The 15489-nt window shown below is 61.4% G+C and overlaps 1 protein-coding gene and 3 non-coding genes across 5 annotated transcripts; all 4 read right to left on the bottom strand.

Moving 5' to 3' along the window:
• Positions 1 to 226: 226 nt before the first annotated feature.
• Positions 227 to 15351, bottom strand: TBRG4 (transforming growth factor beta regulator 4). 2 transcript variants are annotated; one of them, XM_054815028.1, is made up of 11 exons: positions 15267 to 15351; positions 13982 to 14480; positions 10968 to 11285; positions 10065 to 10236; positions 8655 to 8812; positions 8008 to 8118; positions 6364 to 6508; positions 3554 to 3796; positions 2716 to 2827; positions 1918 to 2032; positions 227 to 398 (listed from the first exon to the last, which is right to left on the bottom strand). In XM_054815028.1, the coding sequence occupies exons 2-11, from the start codon at positions 14405 to 14407 to the stop codon at positions 297 to 299; spliced, it is 1902 nt and encodes a 633-aa protein (XP_054671003.1). In that variant the 5' UTR covers positions 14408 to 14480; positions 15267 to 15351; the 3' UTR covers positions 227 to 296. The 2 variants fall into 2 exon arrangements, with proteins under 2 accessions (XP_054671003.1, XP_054671004.1); XM_054815029.1 differs by having other exon boundaries at positions 15289 to 15318.
• Positions 495 to 631, bottom strand: LOC129203815 (small nucleolar RNA SNORA5). Its single transcript, XR_008576168.1, has one exon. It is a non-coding gene; the product is annotated as a small nucleolar RNA SNORA5 (small nucleolar RNA).
• LOC129203816 (small nucleolar RNA SNORA5) lies at positions 3058 to 3198 on the bottom strand. Its single transcript, XR_008576169.1, has one exon. It is a non-coding gene; the product is annotated as a small nucleolar RNA SNORA5 (small nucleolar RNA).
• On the bottom strand, positions 4069 to 4185 carry LOC129203817 (small nucleolar RNA SNORA5). The gene has a single exon (XR_008576170.1). It is a non-coding gene; the product is annotated as a small nucleolar RNA SNORA5 (small nucleolar RNA).
• Positions 15352 to 15489: the final 138 nt, after the last annotated feature.

The raw sequence follows: 15489 nt of genomic DNA, 5'->3' as shown, positions 1-15489 counted from the left end.
CCTCCCCTCGCACCGTGCAGCCGCCCAGGGACAAAGCCCGGAATAAGAAAAGCCAGGACTGCTCTTAATCCTAAACCCCGGCTCAAGGCGGCTTCCTCCAGGAGCCGAGCCGGCGCTGTGGCGAAGGGGGTCCCGCCGAGCATCGGCGCGGAGCCGTCTCCCACCCCAGGGAAAAGCAAAGCCGCGTGACACGCAGCACGGACGCCACGCAGCACGGACGCCACGACACTGTACAGCGGTGGGTTTATTCGAACACGTTTCTAACGCAGACAGGCGCTGCCGGAGCCGCGGCGCGGTTAGCTCGCCATCTCCTCGGCCATGGCCTTGTTGAGCTTGTCCCTGAGGTAGGCTGCGCGCTGCCGCTCCAGCTTCAGGTCCAGGAACTCGTAGTGGGGAACCTGCAGCGGGGGGGGGGGCGGGGGAGAGGAAGAGGAGAGGAGACGCCGTCAGAGCCCAGAGCTGCGTGACGCGGCACCGTGCTCGGCCCCCCCGGGGAGTGTCCGTAACCCATTTTGATCCCCGCTGTCCCACGCCAGGGACACGGGGCCCGTGGAGCACAGCCGTTGCTGTGGCAGCCCTTGGGCCGGTCCCCACCACGGCAGAGGCGGGCACCGAATTTGACGAGGCTGCGGGGGCACCCTCCTCTCCTGCCCGACGGCGGCATCGGCAACCGGGGCAGGGGGGACCGAAACGCGGACAACCCGGGACTGTCCCCAAATGAGCCTGCGTCACCACCGCCGAACAACGGCCTTCTGTGAGCAGCCGGGCCGGCACGAAGCAGCAGGAGCTGCACGGGGGCCGCTCGCACCCTCCCCCCTGGTACAGGAGGGTTCGGGACAGCGTTTCCACCGTGAGGGTCTTGGGGACCTCAGCGAGCGCCAAAACCCGCTGAATTTTTCATGTGAGATGCAGAGGACGTGCAGGGCTTCCTGGTGCTGCCGCCGGCCCGTCCCATCCTCCTCTCCCCGCCTCTCCCCGCAGCCCCAGCCCGGCCAAAGGCAGATGAAATGTTTATTAGGAGGGAGGTTGCAGGCAGGAGGAGGGTACGCGGGCCGGGGAAGAGGGTCAGGAGCTCAGCGTTTGCTTTCTGACCGGCGGCCGACAGCTCCAGCTGCATTAGAACACCGGAGCCGAGCCGCCGTTCCTCGGCGAGGGAGCAGCCTTGTCTGGGGGGATCCCACCACCCACCCCTGCCTCTATATTTAGCGAGGCTGAAGCTGCGGGAAGCGGCACTTCCATCCTCCTCCTCCTGTCTCCCCCCTCAGCCAGCCAGTGCGGGGGCTGCGGGAGGGGGAATTACGCAAGCGGCTGGGAAAAATAGCGCCGGTGAACCTCAACCCTCGCTTCGCATCAGCCTCAAAGCGCGGCAGCGGGCGCAGGGAGCCGAGGGGAGGACGCTGGGGAAGCGCGGAACCTCAGGGAAGAGGGGGAACGGGCCAGGGTGACCACCACGGGGTGACAATGACGCTGCTCCGGGGTGACACATGGCCCCTCCGGCCCTGAAGGAGCCACGCTGCCGGTACGCAGCTCAGGCAGGACGGGGCTGGTCCCGGGGCTCTGCAGGGCAGCGAGGCTCGCTGCCTGCCAGGAGAGCTATAATTACCTCCGGGAAGCTAAATAATGCATGACCCTGCTGGAGCACAGCGCTCCGGAGCGGGGGATCAGCGCCTTAAGACCTTGTCTGCCGTCCTCCTCGATTACCGAGCCCCGCGGGAGGGGATCACGGCGGCTAATCCCGGTGCAGGTGAGGAAGGAGAGCTCGGGGCTGAGCCGGGGCTCTGCCCCACTGTGCGGGGCCCAGAGCCATCAGGAAGAAGGTGAGGGGAGCGAGAAGGAAGCCGGTAACCCCCCCAAGAAGGTGGCTGCTCCTCTATCTCTGTGGAATTAGAGACCCTTCTCTTCCCCGCAGCTACTCACGTCCACCACGAGGAAGCCGGCGGCCTGGATGTGGCGCTGGGCCATGGCGTAACGGCCCAGCAGGTCCTTGCCTCTGTTGCTGAAGTTGGGGAACTCCCACCGGAGGAAGGCGACCCTGGGAGATGCGCGGGGGAACGGGAGGCCGTGAGATGCGAGGCTGAGCACGCGCAGCCCGCGCGGAGCTGGCAGCGGCGCCCGGATCCCGAAGGGAGCCGCGGCAGAAGGGCCTGCTCCAGCTCTGCCGAGTGCCCCGTGCCAGCGGGGCACAGATTTATCCCGCTGGAGCTGTTATCCTGCCTCCGAGCCCTCAGAGAAGCACCAGGACAGGGGCTCAAGCACCATTTATCCGCAGCCCAGGCCTGGCAGCAAGCTGACCGGGGCGATGCTGCCTTTTTTCCAGGCAGCTCAGTCCCCAGGGCTCTGCAGACAGCCGGGCTTCATGGCAGACAGAGCTGGCAGAGGCTCTCTTTGGAGGGGAAAAAAAAAAACCCAAACCCAAACCCCAAACCCATTGCCACGACCGGCGCCCAGCCCCCTCCCCTGCTGTGCCTCCGCCAGCGGCTGGCCAGAGCGGCCCCGGCTGCAAAGCATCACCACACGAGTGACCCCAATTTCTGCCCTGTGCCCACCCCTCCTGCGCCGGCAGACCCCGCGGCGCTGCCGTGAGCCACCGGCCACGGTGACCGGGAGGTGCGGAGCCCGCAGATCCTCAGTGCCGCCAAGGCAGAGCCTTCCCCCTCCTCTCTCTCCCCGTGAGCTCCTGCCCGGGCGGCGGGGCACAGCCGAGCTCACACCCACCTCCTGGCACCCGGCGGCAGCGGCTTTGTGCCTTCCGAACGGAGCAGATGGGGAGCAGCAAAGTCCTTCAAGGGAAGAGGTTTATTTTCGCTGTTCACCACCATCTCAGCATCTGCACAGAGAGGAGGGAACACAAGGACTCCTGAGACCCACCCGGACGCTGCTCACAGCGGCCCCCCCCCCGAGGCTGGTGACGCAGAGCACGCAAGGTCCCGCCGCTCCCTGCCCAAAAAACCCGACCTCGCCGGAGCCGCGGAGCAGCTCTGCGCACACGGATGGGGTCGCCCTCCTCGCGCCGCCGAAGGGCAGGGTCTGCTTCCCAAGCATCTTCTCGGGCGGAAGACGTGTCCGTGGTGTGATTTTATCCCCCAGCGTCCCACGGGAAGGGGACGGGGGAGCTCGTGGACTACAGAAGTTGCTGTGGCAGCCGGTTGGCCGGTCCCCACCACGGAGGGGGCAGGGACCGAATTTGACGGGGCTGCAGGAGAGCAGGGAGCTCGGGGAGCCGGCGGTGCGGCCGGGGAAGGGAGGGCAGAGCCAGAAGCCTCTCGCTGGCCTCGGCGCTGCTCGGCTGCAGGAGAAGCGATTTTCCTCCCGCATCTCCTACCCAGAACCGTGCCCCGGGCTGCGGTTTCTGCTCTGCCTCGAGAGACAAGGTGTGGGAGGAGGGGGGAACAAGACAGGGCAGCTGCGATGAGGAAGCAGAGGGGCTCGAGGCTGAAGAATGAAGGGGAATAAACCCCGGCAGCCGTACCCGAGCCTTCAAGTTCAACTCCACCGGGCAGAGCCCGATGAGGTCCCGCTGCTCCCCAGGGAGGTGGGGAGAGGACGCACTCACCGATCTGCCAGCCGTAGATGGTGCGGACGTCGAAGCGCCCATTGTTGCGGCTGCCCAGGACCCCCGCCAACGCCTCCCGCAGGCTGCTCTGCAGCAGGGTGACCTTCTCCCCCGCCGGCTCCGCGGCGCTCAGCATCTCCGCCGGCAGGAACGGCCCCTGGTAGTCGGGGCTTTCCAGCTTGGCAGCGGCGTTGATGTGGATGAGCTTCAGCCGTAAATTCTGGGTCTTGAGGGACTGATCGCCTGGCGGGAGGAGAGAAGCAGAGCTGGAGATGTTGCCCAAAGCCCCAGCCCACAGCGGGGTTTGGTTCTTCATCCAGCCTGTCCGATTGGGATTCCTGGTTCCGATCCCCCCACAATGGGTCCCTGCCTGCTGGCAGCGAGACACAGATCACCAACGGCCAAGCGCCGGGGTTCCCGGCCTTGCTCCAGCTGCTGGGTGCTCGCAGGAAGCCACCACGAGCTCGCCGAACCAAACAGGGCCCTTGTTCGGCGGGGACAGCCCTGTCAGAGCCCGATGTCCGTGGTGGGATTTTATCCCCGGGGTCTCACAGACCACAGACGTTGCTGCGGCAGCCGGCTGGCCGCTCCCCGCCATGGAGGAGGCAGGGACGGAATCTGACGGGGCTGCGCCTCCCCAGCAGCTCCCATTTTGTTAGGAAATACCAAACCTTCCCGTCTCTTCTCGGGGGGAAGCACGCGGGCAGTGCCGGAGCAGAGCAGCAAGTTGCGCCTTGGGGCACGCGATGTCCACGATAACGTTGGGGGCAACGCGTCACCCTGCTGGGGTTCAACCCCGCAGGCACCGCTCCAGCCGTACAACGCACACGGCCTCGGGCTGGGCAGGCAGAAGAGCGGGCAGGACCCGAGGAGGAAGGCAGGAGAAGAGAGCGCAGGGAAGGCACGAGCGGGGTGGGTGAGGAGCCAGCAAGAGCTTACGGGTCAGGGTGAAAGGGACAGGGGACACCATAGTGGGGGTCTGCTACAGGCCACCCAACCAGGGAGACCAAGAGGATGACAGGCAGGAGCAGCCTCACGTCCTCATGGGGGACCTCAACCACCCCGATATCTGTCGGAGGGGCAGCACAGCAGGGCACGAGCAATCCAGGAGGGTCCTGGAATGCACGGATGGTAACTCCCTTCTCCAAGTGATGGAGGAGCCAACGAGGAGAGGTGCCGTGCTGGACCTTGTTCTCACCAACAAGGAGGGGCTGGTGGAGAACGTCAAGCTCAAGGGCAGCCTTGGCTGCAGTGACCACGGAATGGTGGAGTTCAAGATCCTCAGGGCAGCGAGGAGGGTGCACAGCAAGCTCGCTGCCCTGGCCTTCAGGAGAGCAGCCTTGGGCCTCTTCAGGGACTTGCTTGGTAGCTACCACGGGACAAAGCCCTGGAGGGAAGAGGGGCCCAAGGCAGCTGGGTGGTGTTCAAGGGTCACCTCCTCCAAGCTCAGGAGAGATGCAGCCCAACAAAGAGGAAGGCAGGAGGCCTGCATGGGTGAACAAGGAGCTCCCGGGCAAACTCAAACCCAAAACGGAAGCCTACGGAGGGTGGAAGAAGGGCAGGGGGCCTGGGGGCAATACAGAGAAACGTCCGAGCAGCCAGGGATCAGGCGAGGAAAGCTGAAGCCCTGCTAGAATCAAATCTGGCCAGGGACGCCAAGGGCAACAAGAAAAGCTGCTGTAGGTACAGCAGGGATAAAAGGAAGACCGGGGAAAACGTGGGTCCCCTCTGGAAGGAAACGGAGACCTGGTTACGGAGAAGGCTGAGGTACTCAATGACTTTTTTGCCTCGGTCTTCACCGACACGTGCTCCAGCCGCACCGCCCAAGTGGCAGAAGGCAAAGGCGGGGCTGGGAGAATGAAGAACCACCCGCTGTAGGAGAAGATCAGGTTTGAGACCATCTAAGGAACCTGAAGGTGCACAGGTCCATGGGGCCTGATGAGATGCATCCACGGGCCCTGAGGGAACTGGCGGATGAAGCTGCTGTGCAACGATCCATCGTATTCGAGGAGTCGTGGCAGTCCAGTGATGTTCCCACTGACTGGAAAAGGGGAAACATGAGAAGGGAAAAAAGAAAGAGCCGGGGAGCTCCAGGCCGGTCAGTCTCTCCTCTGTGCCTGGCAAGATCATGGAGCAGATCCTCCTGGAAACTGTGCTCAGGCACATGGAAAACAACGAGGTGACTGGTGACAGCCAACACGGCTTCACTAAGGGCAAATCGTGCCTGACACATCTGGTGGCCTTCTGTGATGGGGTTACAGCGTTGGTGGACAAGGGAAGAGGGACTGACGTCATCTACCTGGACTTGTGCAAAGCATTTGACACTGTCCCACACAACGTCCTTGTCTCTAAATTGGAGAGACATGGATCTGACAGATGGACCACTCGGTGGATAAGGAATTGGCTGGTCGGTCACACTCAAAGAGTTGTGGTCAACGGCTCAATGTCCAAGTGGAGATCAGTGACAAGTGGTGTTCCTCAGGGTCGGGATTGGGACTGGCGCTGTTTGACATCTTTGTTGGTGACACGGACAGCGGGATCGAGTGCACCCTCAGCGTTTGCCAATGACACCGAGCTGTGTGGTGGGTCGACACGCTGGAGGGAAGGGATGCCATCCAGAGGGACCTGGGCAGGCTGGAGAGGTGGGACCGTGCGAATCACAGGTCGAGGGAGGGGATTCCGCCCTGGTGAGCCCCCCTGCAGTTCTGTGTCCAGCTCTGGGATTAGATGGTCTGTAAGGTCCAACCCAAACCATTCTAGAATTCTATGATTCTTGGTCCCCATCCCACCGGCAGAGACGCCCACCTCACCTCGGAGCCAAGCGTAGAAATCGGGTGCCAGCACTCGCTGCAGGTAGGGAGCCTTGGCCTGCTGCAGCACGCAGAGCGACCACACCAGGTCCATCAGCAGGTGAGGCTCCAGGCTGTCCAGCTGGCCCTGGAGCACCTCGTGGACCTGCAGAGAGGGAAACCAACAGCTCAACTCAGCTCAGCGCTGCTGATGCCTCAATTTTGCAGCCAACACGCAGGTCTGGCAGCTCGACAGATGTGTTACGGTGCATCTGATACGCATCGTCTCCTCCCCAGCAGTGCTCCTCCCCCGGGTTATTTGCGGAGCAGAGATTTTAAGAGCCCTCTAAGGCAGCCCTGCAGCTCGTGGGCTGCGGTTTGCTGGCCCGGGATGCTGCGTTGCTGCGGGGGGTGGGGGGTGGCTCATCAGAAAGCCCAGCAGCAAACCACAGCAGCCACGGGCAACGCACCACTGCGGCCAGCCCTGCCACGAGGGCAGCGTGCAGAAAAGGGCGGGCTGGAGGCGATAACCTCTTCAGGATCTGCAACTAAAACCTGCCGTAAACAGAGCTGGAGGGCTCTGAGACTGCGTCGGTGGCGTCAGGATGTCTGTCCAGGAATCACAGCAAGAGCCTGGAGCTCTGCACCCCGGAGAACTTTTCTGCAATGCCTCAAAACCGAGTAGTTTTGCATTTGCTACAAAATCCCCTTTCACGGTGACCATGATTAATGCTGGCAGGGGGGAGTCCAGAGCCCTGGATGCTGCTTCCACACCTTGCCCTTCTCGCTGTCCCAGGGCTTGGGTGGGATGCAGGGTCCTCTTCTTTCTGCGTGTCGCAGGCGGGGCTGGACAGACCACGCTCCCTCTGCCGGGTGCTTGGCAAATGCCCGCTTACTCAGCGACACCGCAGCTCCTCTCTGGAAATCGTCAGCATAAATCCATCCCCAGGGAGGTCAAGGTGACTTCCTCCTCTGCTTCAGACCAACCCGGCCGCCTCCATGAGCCGGGGAAGGTGGGAGGACGCCAAGGACGGCGCCTTCCCCACGCTCACCTCCTGCCAGCCTCCTCTAAACCACGCAGGGAGGCTCCCCCTCCGCTCGGCCCTTCCAGCCGGTCACGGCTCCTCGCCCCAGGATGCCGCAACCTTCCCCCCCAGGCAGGAAGACGGTGAGTACGTCAGCCTGTGGCAGCCTCTATCCTTCTCGACAGCTCCCCAGAGCCGGGGGAGCAGCCTCAGCGCTCCCAGACCGAGGGTTTGGCTCAGCTAAGAGAACCGCACAGCTCTGCAGGAACAAGCGTGCAACCGTCAAGACCTGCAGCCTCGTTGTAAAGAGTTAAATACGACAATCGGAGTTCAGGAGGGCACGCGAACACCCACACGCTGCTTGTGTCTGCTAAAAAAGCGAGCCTGCAGGGACTCGAGCCAGTCACGGACTAACTGGTTCAGCTATTGCCCGGCACGCAGCCAGGGGAGCGCAGTGCGGGTTTTTTCAGCCTGGCCTGAGCTCTGGGCTCCCCCTTCCCATTTCTCACACGGTTTAAAGCTGGCTTGAGCCATCCGACACGCACTTTCACACGGGGATGTGCTAGAGGGAGACCTGCAGCCTTCCCCCTGACTAGGGAGGGAGGAAAGTTGATGAAGAGGGGGAAAGGAGGAAGGTTACCATGTTGTAGAAGTCCTCGCTTCCACTGGGCTGGAAGTTCAGGCGAGCAAAAGACAGGATGATACCGCACAGATGGGTGACCGACAGCTGCTTGGTGTTGTCCAGGGCATACTGGAAGATACAGGGGGCAAAAACCAGAGGCTTAGGTCTGTCCCAAATGACTACAGACAGGAAAAGATTGAAAACATCAGCCAAGAACACATCCAACCCCACGGCAAGATGGGAAATCAGGAGTGAAAAGGTCTTTTAGTGCTTCCCTGGGATTTTATCCTGGCACAAGGGAAAGCTGCAAGCGGAAGCAGAGCTCTGTACGTTCCCACTCACCCGGTACAGATGCAAAAGCGTGGGCACGTAAATTGGGGCAGAGCTGAGAAGGCACCCGGGGAAAGGAGCAGCGCTGGCGCTCGGGAGCAGAGGCTCAGACAGAGCCAAGACCGGCCCCAGCTCAGCACGGCTCCCCAGCGCTGACTTCAGTGGCAGACGAACAGCGAGTCCCGTCAGACTCGATTACAGCCGCCGGCTGGGTAGGGAAAACCGCGACGACATCCCAGAGAGCATCTCTGGAGAGACGTGGGGGAAAAACTGCTCCCATCTCATGGGAACTGGGGTGGATCGCAGTCGTACTGGTGCCCAAACCCCCTCCTCACCTGCGCAATGGCCTCAAACAGCGGCAGGCTGAGCCACTTGAGGAGGGCGAAGGACCTGATGCAGCGCGTCACCTCGACGGGCGTCATCGTGGAAACCTGGGAGTGCAGGTCAGTGGCTATCTTCTGGAAGACCTGGGGCTGGTGGAAATTCAGTTTTCCTTAAAGGAGCAAAGAGAAAGCGGCAGCCACTTACGAGGAGCTGGTACGAGAGCCGTGCCTGGATGGGCGGTGGCGGCACACGGGAAAGACTGAAGCTGTTCGCTGGGACCAGAGGAAGTTCAGAGAGCGATACTGCTCCCCCGGTTGCCTTGGCCTCATCCTTTTTTGGTCAGACCAAGTCTCTGCCACCTCCTGCTGCACCCACTGGCTCTCAATCCCGGTCCCAACCCAGGGCTCCAGCCTCCACCCAGTGCCGGGAGCAGATTTTAGCCCCAGCGTCTCCAGCTACGGATCCTGACCTGGCCAGAAGAGCCCTGAACTCGTTAAGGCTACCACAAACGTCACACTAGCCCGAAGAAAAAGCGAGTGACGATCAGCAACCTGCAGCGCCAAGCCCCGGAGGTGCTCGGGGTCAGCGCAGACCAGCCAGGAGGGGACAGTCCCCAGGAGAGAGGCACAGGCAGGGTCTGAGACCGGCTGCAGCAGCAACGGCAGGTACAAACCACCCTGACGCAGCTACAAGCATCGAAGAGAAACGTCAGCGCAGTGTGCCAGCGTCCCGGCTAAGGGTATCCCCACCGGAGTGGGTACAGCGCTGCCGGAGCCTGCAAGAGCCAAGTCTCGCTCCCAAACCACAGCCAGGAATCCTAATTGTCCGCTTTGTAGGTTTTAAGGCCGGGGGACTGCTGGATTACCCGATCCGATCTCTGCGTGTGACCCAGGCCCGTATATACCGTCCAGCTGCCCTACGAAGGCCACCCTGGCCCCAGAGGTTCTCGGAAGAGCTGCTCGGCCCTTCTGATATGTCTCACTCTTGAGGGCTGCGTTTTGCAAGCGAGGAAACAGAGGCCGGGGCTCCCCAAGAAATCCACGGCCACGGGAGGAGGCGAGAAAGGATTTGGAGGGGGGGGATCCTGGCTGACTAATTGCCTACGCTGCAGGGCAGAGGGGCTCCCTGGCACCCCGACCACCCTTCCGAAGCGCGCTCTCATCACGCGTTCCCCTCTTCCTGTGCGTTGGAAGGAAAACGGCATACCTGGGCTCGCTCGACCTGTGCTCGGAGCTGGAAACAATCCGGCTGTGCCGGCCAGTACGCTGCATCCAGCCTAACGTACCCCGCCAGCCCTTCTGCTTCATCTGGCCTCAACGCCATGGTAGCGACACCATCAAAGCCCCACTCGAGTGCTCAAAATTAGCTGGACTCTACCACACGTAACATCCAGCAGGTCCCAATCCAACCGAGCCGCTTACCATAGGCAAAAATCACGTCCAGGAGGACGTTGAGGCTGAGCTCAGAGTGTTTCTGGATCAGATGGTAGGACAAGGCTCGGAGCAGGGGCACGCAGCGCCGGTTCTGGTAGGCTAGAGCCAGCGTTATTTTCCGGATGTCATCGGGGTTGAACTGTTCAGCAAGTTCCAGAGCCTGCCAAGAAACGTTTAGAGCAGGGATGTAAAGGGCAAGCACAAAGCGAGGTGCAGATACAGCCTTTGTACGGAGCGGGATGCACCATCGCTACCGGCTGAGCCCCTCCCAGGGTGATGGGGACCAGAACCGGCGAGCGTTTAGGGCGCAGCGAGGCTGAGCGGCTGGGAGCGAGGGAGAGGGACAGCGGGGCTCAAACTGCAGCCGTTTGGCCAGTCCCCAGCCCGGGCTGGACGAGGATGGAATTTGATGCAGTCAGGGCTCCCGCACCGGCTCAGACCCGAAGGACATTTCCCTGCTGCTGCGAGTGGCAGAAACAGGGACCCACCGAGCACTGGAGGAAGGTGACGGGCACCCAGAGGCAGCCGGAAGGCAAGGACAGCACGGACGCTGCCTGTTCCAGCTCCCCTCACGAGCCTGGCTCGTATAGAGGAGCAAAGGACGACGTTTTTGGCAGCTGCGTTATGCTGGGTCTGCAGGTTGCCGCTTACCAGCTGAGCTAAGGGAATTCGAGCCTGCTCTCTGCTACCCTGCTGCAGCTGCAAAGGAAAACGCTTCGGCTCAGCTCACCCTGCAGCACCGCAGACCAGTGCGAGTCACCCACGTGCACCAGTACGGACCAGAAGGGGCTGGTGAGTGCTCTGGAGCAGCCTGTGTGTGGAATTAGCGTTCCCATAGAGGAGGTGGCCTGTCTGACGGGAAGGGAGAGAGGGGAGGACCCGAGCCCTTACCTTGTCCTCCAGCCTGTCCATCAGAGCCGGGGAGACGTGCCCGACCTTGCCCATCAGCGCCACCACGGTTCGGGTGCCCTCGAGCTCCGTCCAACGCAGCTCCAGCTTCTTGATGACTTCATACAGCAGCTTGCTCTCTTTCCCCTGCTTGACTGCCAAGAACTCTGCCAGGGAGGCGAGCTGCCTGAAGGTGAGGCGCCGCAGCCGCCACAGCACCTCCTGCTCCACCGACTGCATCTCCCTCCTGTTGCCGTCCATGCCCAGGGAGTAGAGGCTCTTCAGGAGGTTCACCAAGGTGTTATTCCACACCTGAGAAATCTGGGCAGCAGAGAGAAATACGGGAAAGGTGGTGATGAGAGACAGCACCGGAGTATTCGGTTGCCGGTCAGCCCAAACACCAGGCGATGCTCTGTCTCTACAGAAAGACCTGCACAGCGTTGAGGGGGAGGCAAGAGAGTCCTCCCCGAGGACATCCAGCTGTCCCCCACCACAACGCGAGACCCCCGCGCTCCTCCTCCCAGGTGTATCTGACTCCGCAGGCTCCAGACCGGAGCGACCCAGCACCCTGATGAAGAGGAACATCGACGCCTGTACCACAAACCGAAGCCACGGACCCATCGCAGCGGCACCCTGAGCCTCGAGAGGGAACGGCGTGTCACTTACAGAGCTGCCACACCGGCGGGGAACCCTCTCTGCCCCAGAGAAGGAGGTTCCACAGATTTGCTACCAGCTTCCTTGCGGTGTGGCTGCTAGAACAAAGTGCGGCGGGAAAGACCGATAATTCGGGAGCAGAAATTTGAGGGTCTCAAGGGGGAACACCACAGGACTCCGACTCGCCTCAGCACCTCAGGTCGCATAAAACTTATCCTAAAAGCTCCGATTTCTCTCCAATGTCTCCGAAAGGAGGCTGGGAACGAATCCCACCGGCTGCTGGGAGCACCAGGACTCACCCAGTCCCACTTTCCCCACTGAACTTCTCTGCCTGGCCACCGCCGGCTGCTTTCCCACCAGCAGCCCCGACACAAGGTGGAGCTCATGGTTTTCGACCAGCGATTGCTCTTCCAGCTTTTGTCTCCTTCATCATCTGTCAGGGAACACCCAGCACCTCTTTATTTCCAGCCCAAACTTCCCCAGCTCTGCTCTGCTGCTGCCGTGCAATTCCAGTCTGAAAACTCTCCTGATTTCTATAAAACCAAACCCGATCTTTAGCACAATGCCGGTTCTGACGGGCCCTTCAAAAAGCATCACGGCACCGGCCGCCCCGGTACAGAGCACAGCGCCTGCATGACAACAGCCCAACGGTACAAAATGATTTTAGAAACCGGGAGTTGCTTCTCAGAGCGAGCGTGCAGGAGGCAAGCGAAGGAATGTCATGAGACGTCGAATTTCAGGCAGGAGGGACCCTGTGGGTTTGGACAAACAAAACCTTTAACTCTCTGGCCCGTCCAAACTCCAGCATTTCCACCGGCACGGCAAATTCCTAAAGTGCTGCTCAGGCCACGGTTCTCTTAAAATCTGAAAAATCACAGCCCGGGGTGCAGCTGAGAAAGCGAGCAGAGCTCGTGACTCGCCCTGGGTTACTCAGAAAGTCACAAGGGGAACCAGATTGCTCCCCTGGCTGATCCCTCGCCTTTTTCACCCACTCGCGTGAACAAAACTCACCTCACAGCCTGTTAAGAGCCCTTTCCCTCACAGCTGCCCTGGCCCACGCCTCAGCTACTGTTCAAAAATCTCTGGCTTGTCAACACAAGGATGTTGCAAACGATTCATTTTAGTTTCTTTGCATCAGAGCATCTTTGCATCTACGCATCGACCTCTTCCATTCAGTTATCTACGACTGCGGCTGCAATGACACCTCGTTGGAGAAGGATAATTGTGTTTGCAGCGAGTTTGCTTGCTTTACATCTCAAAATCCACGTCCTTCTTGGCAGTTTCCTACACTTCAGTCGCACCGTCTTGCTTTTGATGTCACTCATGCAGCGCGACAGCTTGGCTTTACCAGCTCTGGGGTGTCCCTTCCCCACCGAGGGGTCCCCAGGGACACGGGCACCCCTTTGACCCGTGCTGACAGCGACACAGGACCACGTAGATCAGCAGGAGCGGTACTTTCACTCAGAATACAGCGTCACGGAAACACTTCAGCTCAACGGAGCTAACCGGGCAACCTCAGGACAAATCCCAACTCGCTGCTATCCTCAGACAGGTTTTAGGGAGCAGAGATTATGGATCAGGAGAAATAGGAAGTGTCTGCGGAACGCTTGAGCCCTGCCAGGAACTTCATCAAGGTTAGATGGGATGTGAGGCAGAAATTCTTCCCTGTGAGGGTGCTGAGGCCCTGGCCCAGGTTGCCCAGAGAAGCTGTGGCTGCCCCTGGCTCCCTGGCAGGGTTCAAGGCCAGGTTGGATGGGGCTTTGGGCAAGCTGGGCTAGTGGAGGGTGTCCCTGCCCATGGCAGGGGTGGCACTGGGTGGGCTGGGAGGTCCCTGCCCACCCAAACCATCCTGTGATCCCACGACGTGAAGCCCGTGAGCTGCAGGTATTTCCGTAGCAGTCAGCTGGCGCTGCCGAGGTTTGACCGTACGACGCACCGGGCACGGTGCGCTGGTTCTCTTCAGATGTCCCATCTTACCCAGCGGCTTCGCCGCCGTCCGGCTGCCTGGCTCTGACGCGTCTTTGCCACTAACTGGCACAAGTGCAGCTTTATCTTACCGAGAAAGCTAAAAATTCACGGGGACAGGAGCAAGGCAGCGTTTAACGAGGACGATCTCTCTGCTACACTTTGTCTCTGGTCCAAAAAGCAGCGCTTTTAGATAGAAATAATCAGGTATCCTGCCTAGGGCTGATAATTTCACCTCCTGGTTCCCTCAACTTCATTTTTCACTTGGAAAGGCAAAGGAAAATCCTGAACAAGCAGCTCACTCCAGCTGGGCGCGCCGGTTCAATCCCGGGAGCACCGGCTGCTTTCCTCCTCGTACTCTTACCCCAAAACACTTCTGTGGCGAGGAGGGAACTTACCTGGGAATCCATCATGCCGATGAGCTGTTGGAAACGTTCATCTCGCAGAATGCTCTCCGTTTCCAGGTTTTTTTCCGCTGCGAGCCGGGAAAGTTGAGTAATTATCAGCGAGGCTTGATTGCTATTAAGAGCATGAAGTTCAGTCAACTGGAAGAGTTCCTGAGGGCTCGCGGCGGTTTCAATCAGTTCCCTGATCACTCTGTGCTCTGGATTTCTGCTGTCCTCCACCTGCTCTTTGACAGAGAATCTATCCGCCCAGCTGGAAGGGCTTGAAGCATGAAACGAAGCGAAAGGCGCTTGAGGCAGAGCTCTTGCCATTGCCACCTTCCCAACCGGCAGCAGCAGAGAAGCCGGGACTGCCGAGGGAGCAGAGACGAAGGCACCGAAGTGCCGCCAGCAGCAGCGTCGCACCAAGCGGGCTGCCATGGTGGAAGGCGGGGGTGCGGAGGAAGGCTGGGGGCGGTAACCGGCTGGAGGTCAGCGATGCATTTCAGGAACGCTACGAAAGGAAAAGAAATCCTTTAGGAGTGGGAGGATTTTGGAGATAAAAAGGAGGAGGCAGCTGACTTCTGGTAAGGGCTGCGAGGAAAGGAAGTTTTCAACCAGCAATATTGGATGCGAAGAGGCAACAAAAGCTTTCTGACGATTGATGGGCAAAACGCAACCGTGGCGGAGGCCACAGATGTGCTTCCCTGCCGGGGCTAACCTGCCTCCAGCCCCCTCAGGAGCCGCCGAACGCCAGCACGGCTTTCCAAGGCAGCACACGGCCGCTCCAGAGCGCCTGGCAGCCGGTCTGCAGCCCCCCCAGCTCCCTGCCAGCCCCCCCCTCCCAGACCTCCAGGACACAGCCCCGTTTGCCCAGCTGCTCCCAGCTTCCCCATCCCATCCTCCCCGGGCTCCCTCCTTCCCTTCCCAGCCGCCGGGCCTGTCCCACCCCCGGGGCTATTCCCCTCAGAGCCTCCCCGGGCCCGGCCCACGCTTCCCCGGGACATTTCCCCTCAGAGTGCCCCGGGCCTGGCCCCCGTTCTCCGAGCTATTCCCTTCAGAGACCCCCCCCGGGCCCGGCTCTCCCTGCTCCGGGCCCGGCTCTCCCTGCTCCGGGCCCGGCCTTCCCGCCCCCCCCGGGCCCGGTTCCCCCCGTCCCGGTTCTCTCCCCCCGGGCCCGGCTCTCCCTCCCCTCCCCTCCCCTCCCCTCCCCTCCCCTCCCCTCCCCTCCCCGGCCCCGGTTCCCCCCGTCCCGGTTCTCCCTCCCCGGGCCCGGCCTTCCCGCCCCGCCGGGCCTGACCTCGCCCGCCCCAGCCACACACCGGGCCAGCAGGAAGGCGCGCCGTTCACGCACACCGGCGCACCTCTATAGCGTCATCGCGCCGCGGCGGCTCTCTATTGGCAGCGCGCCGGCGCAGTCTATTTACGTCACCGCGCTGCCGCGATCGCCTATTGGCTTAGGCGGCGGTACTTCCGGTGCGCGGCGGTTGATGGCGGGCGGTGAGGGCAGCGCGGTCGCTATC

This window comes from Grus americana, chromosome 2 (assembly GCF_028858705.1).
Source record: "Grus americana isolate bGruAme1 chromosome 2, bGruAme1.mat, whole genome shotgun sequence".
Lineage (NCBI taxonomy): Eukaryota > Metazoa > Chordata > Aves > Gruiformes > Gruidae > Grus > Grus americana.
This window is presented reverse-complemented; position numbering and strand designations above follow the sequence as displayed.

Bases quoted from the DNA above. Each gene is read 5' to 3' on its own strand.
- TBRG4 (XM_054815028.1), bottom strand. From the start codon at position 14,407: ATGGCAGCCCGCTTGGTGCGACGCTGCTGCTGGCGGCACTTCGGTGCC. The intron at 2,828-3,553 runs GTGAGTGCGTCC...CTCTCTGTGCAG, and splicing joins CATCTACGGCTGGCAGATCG to ATGCTGAGATGGTGGTGAAC. The intron at 2,033-2,715 runs GTGGGTGTGAGC...CGCATCTCCCAG, and splicing joins CTGCCGCCGGGTGCCAGGAG to GGTCGCCTTCCTCCGGTGGG.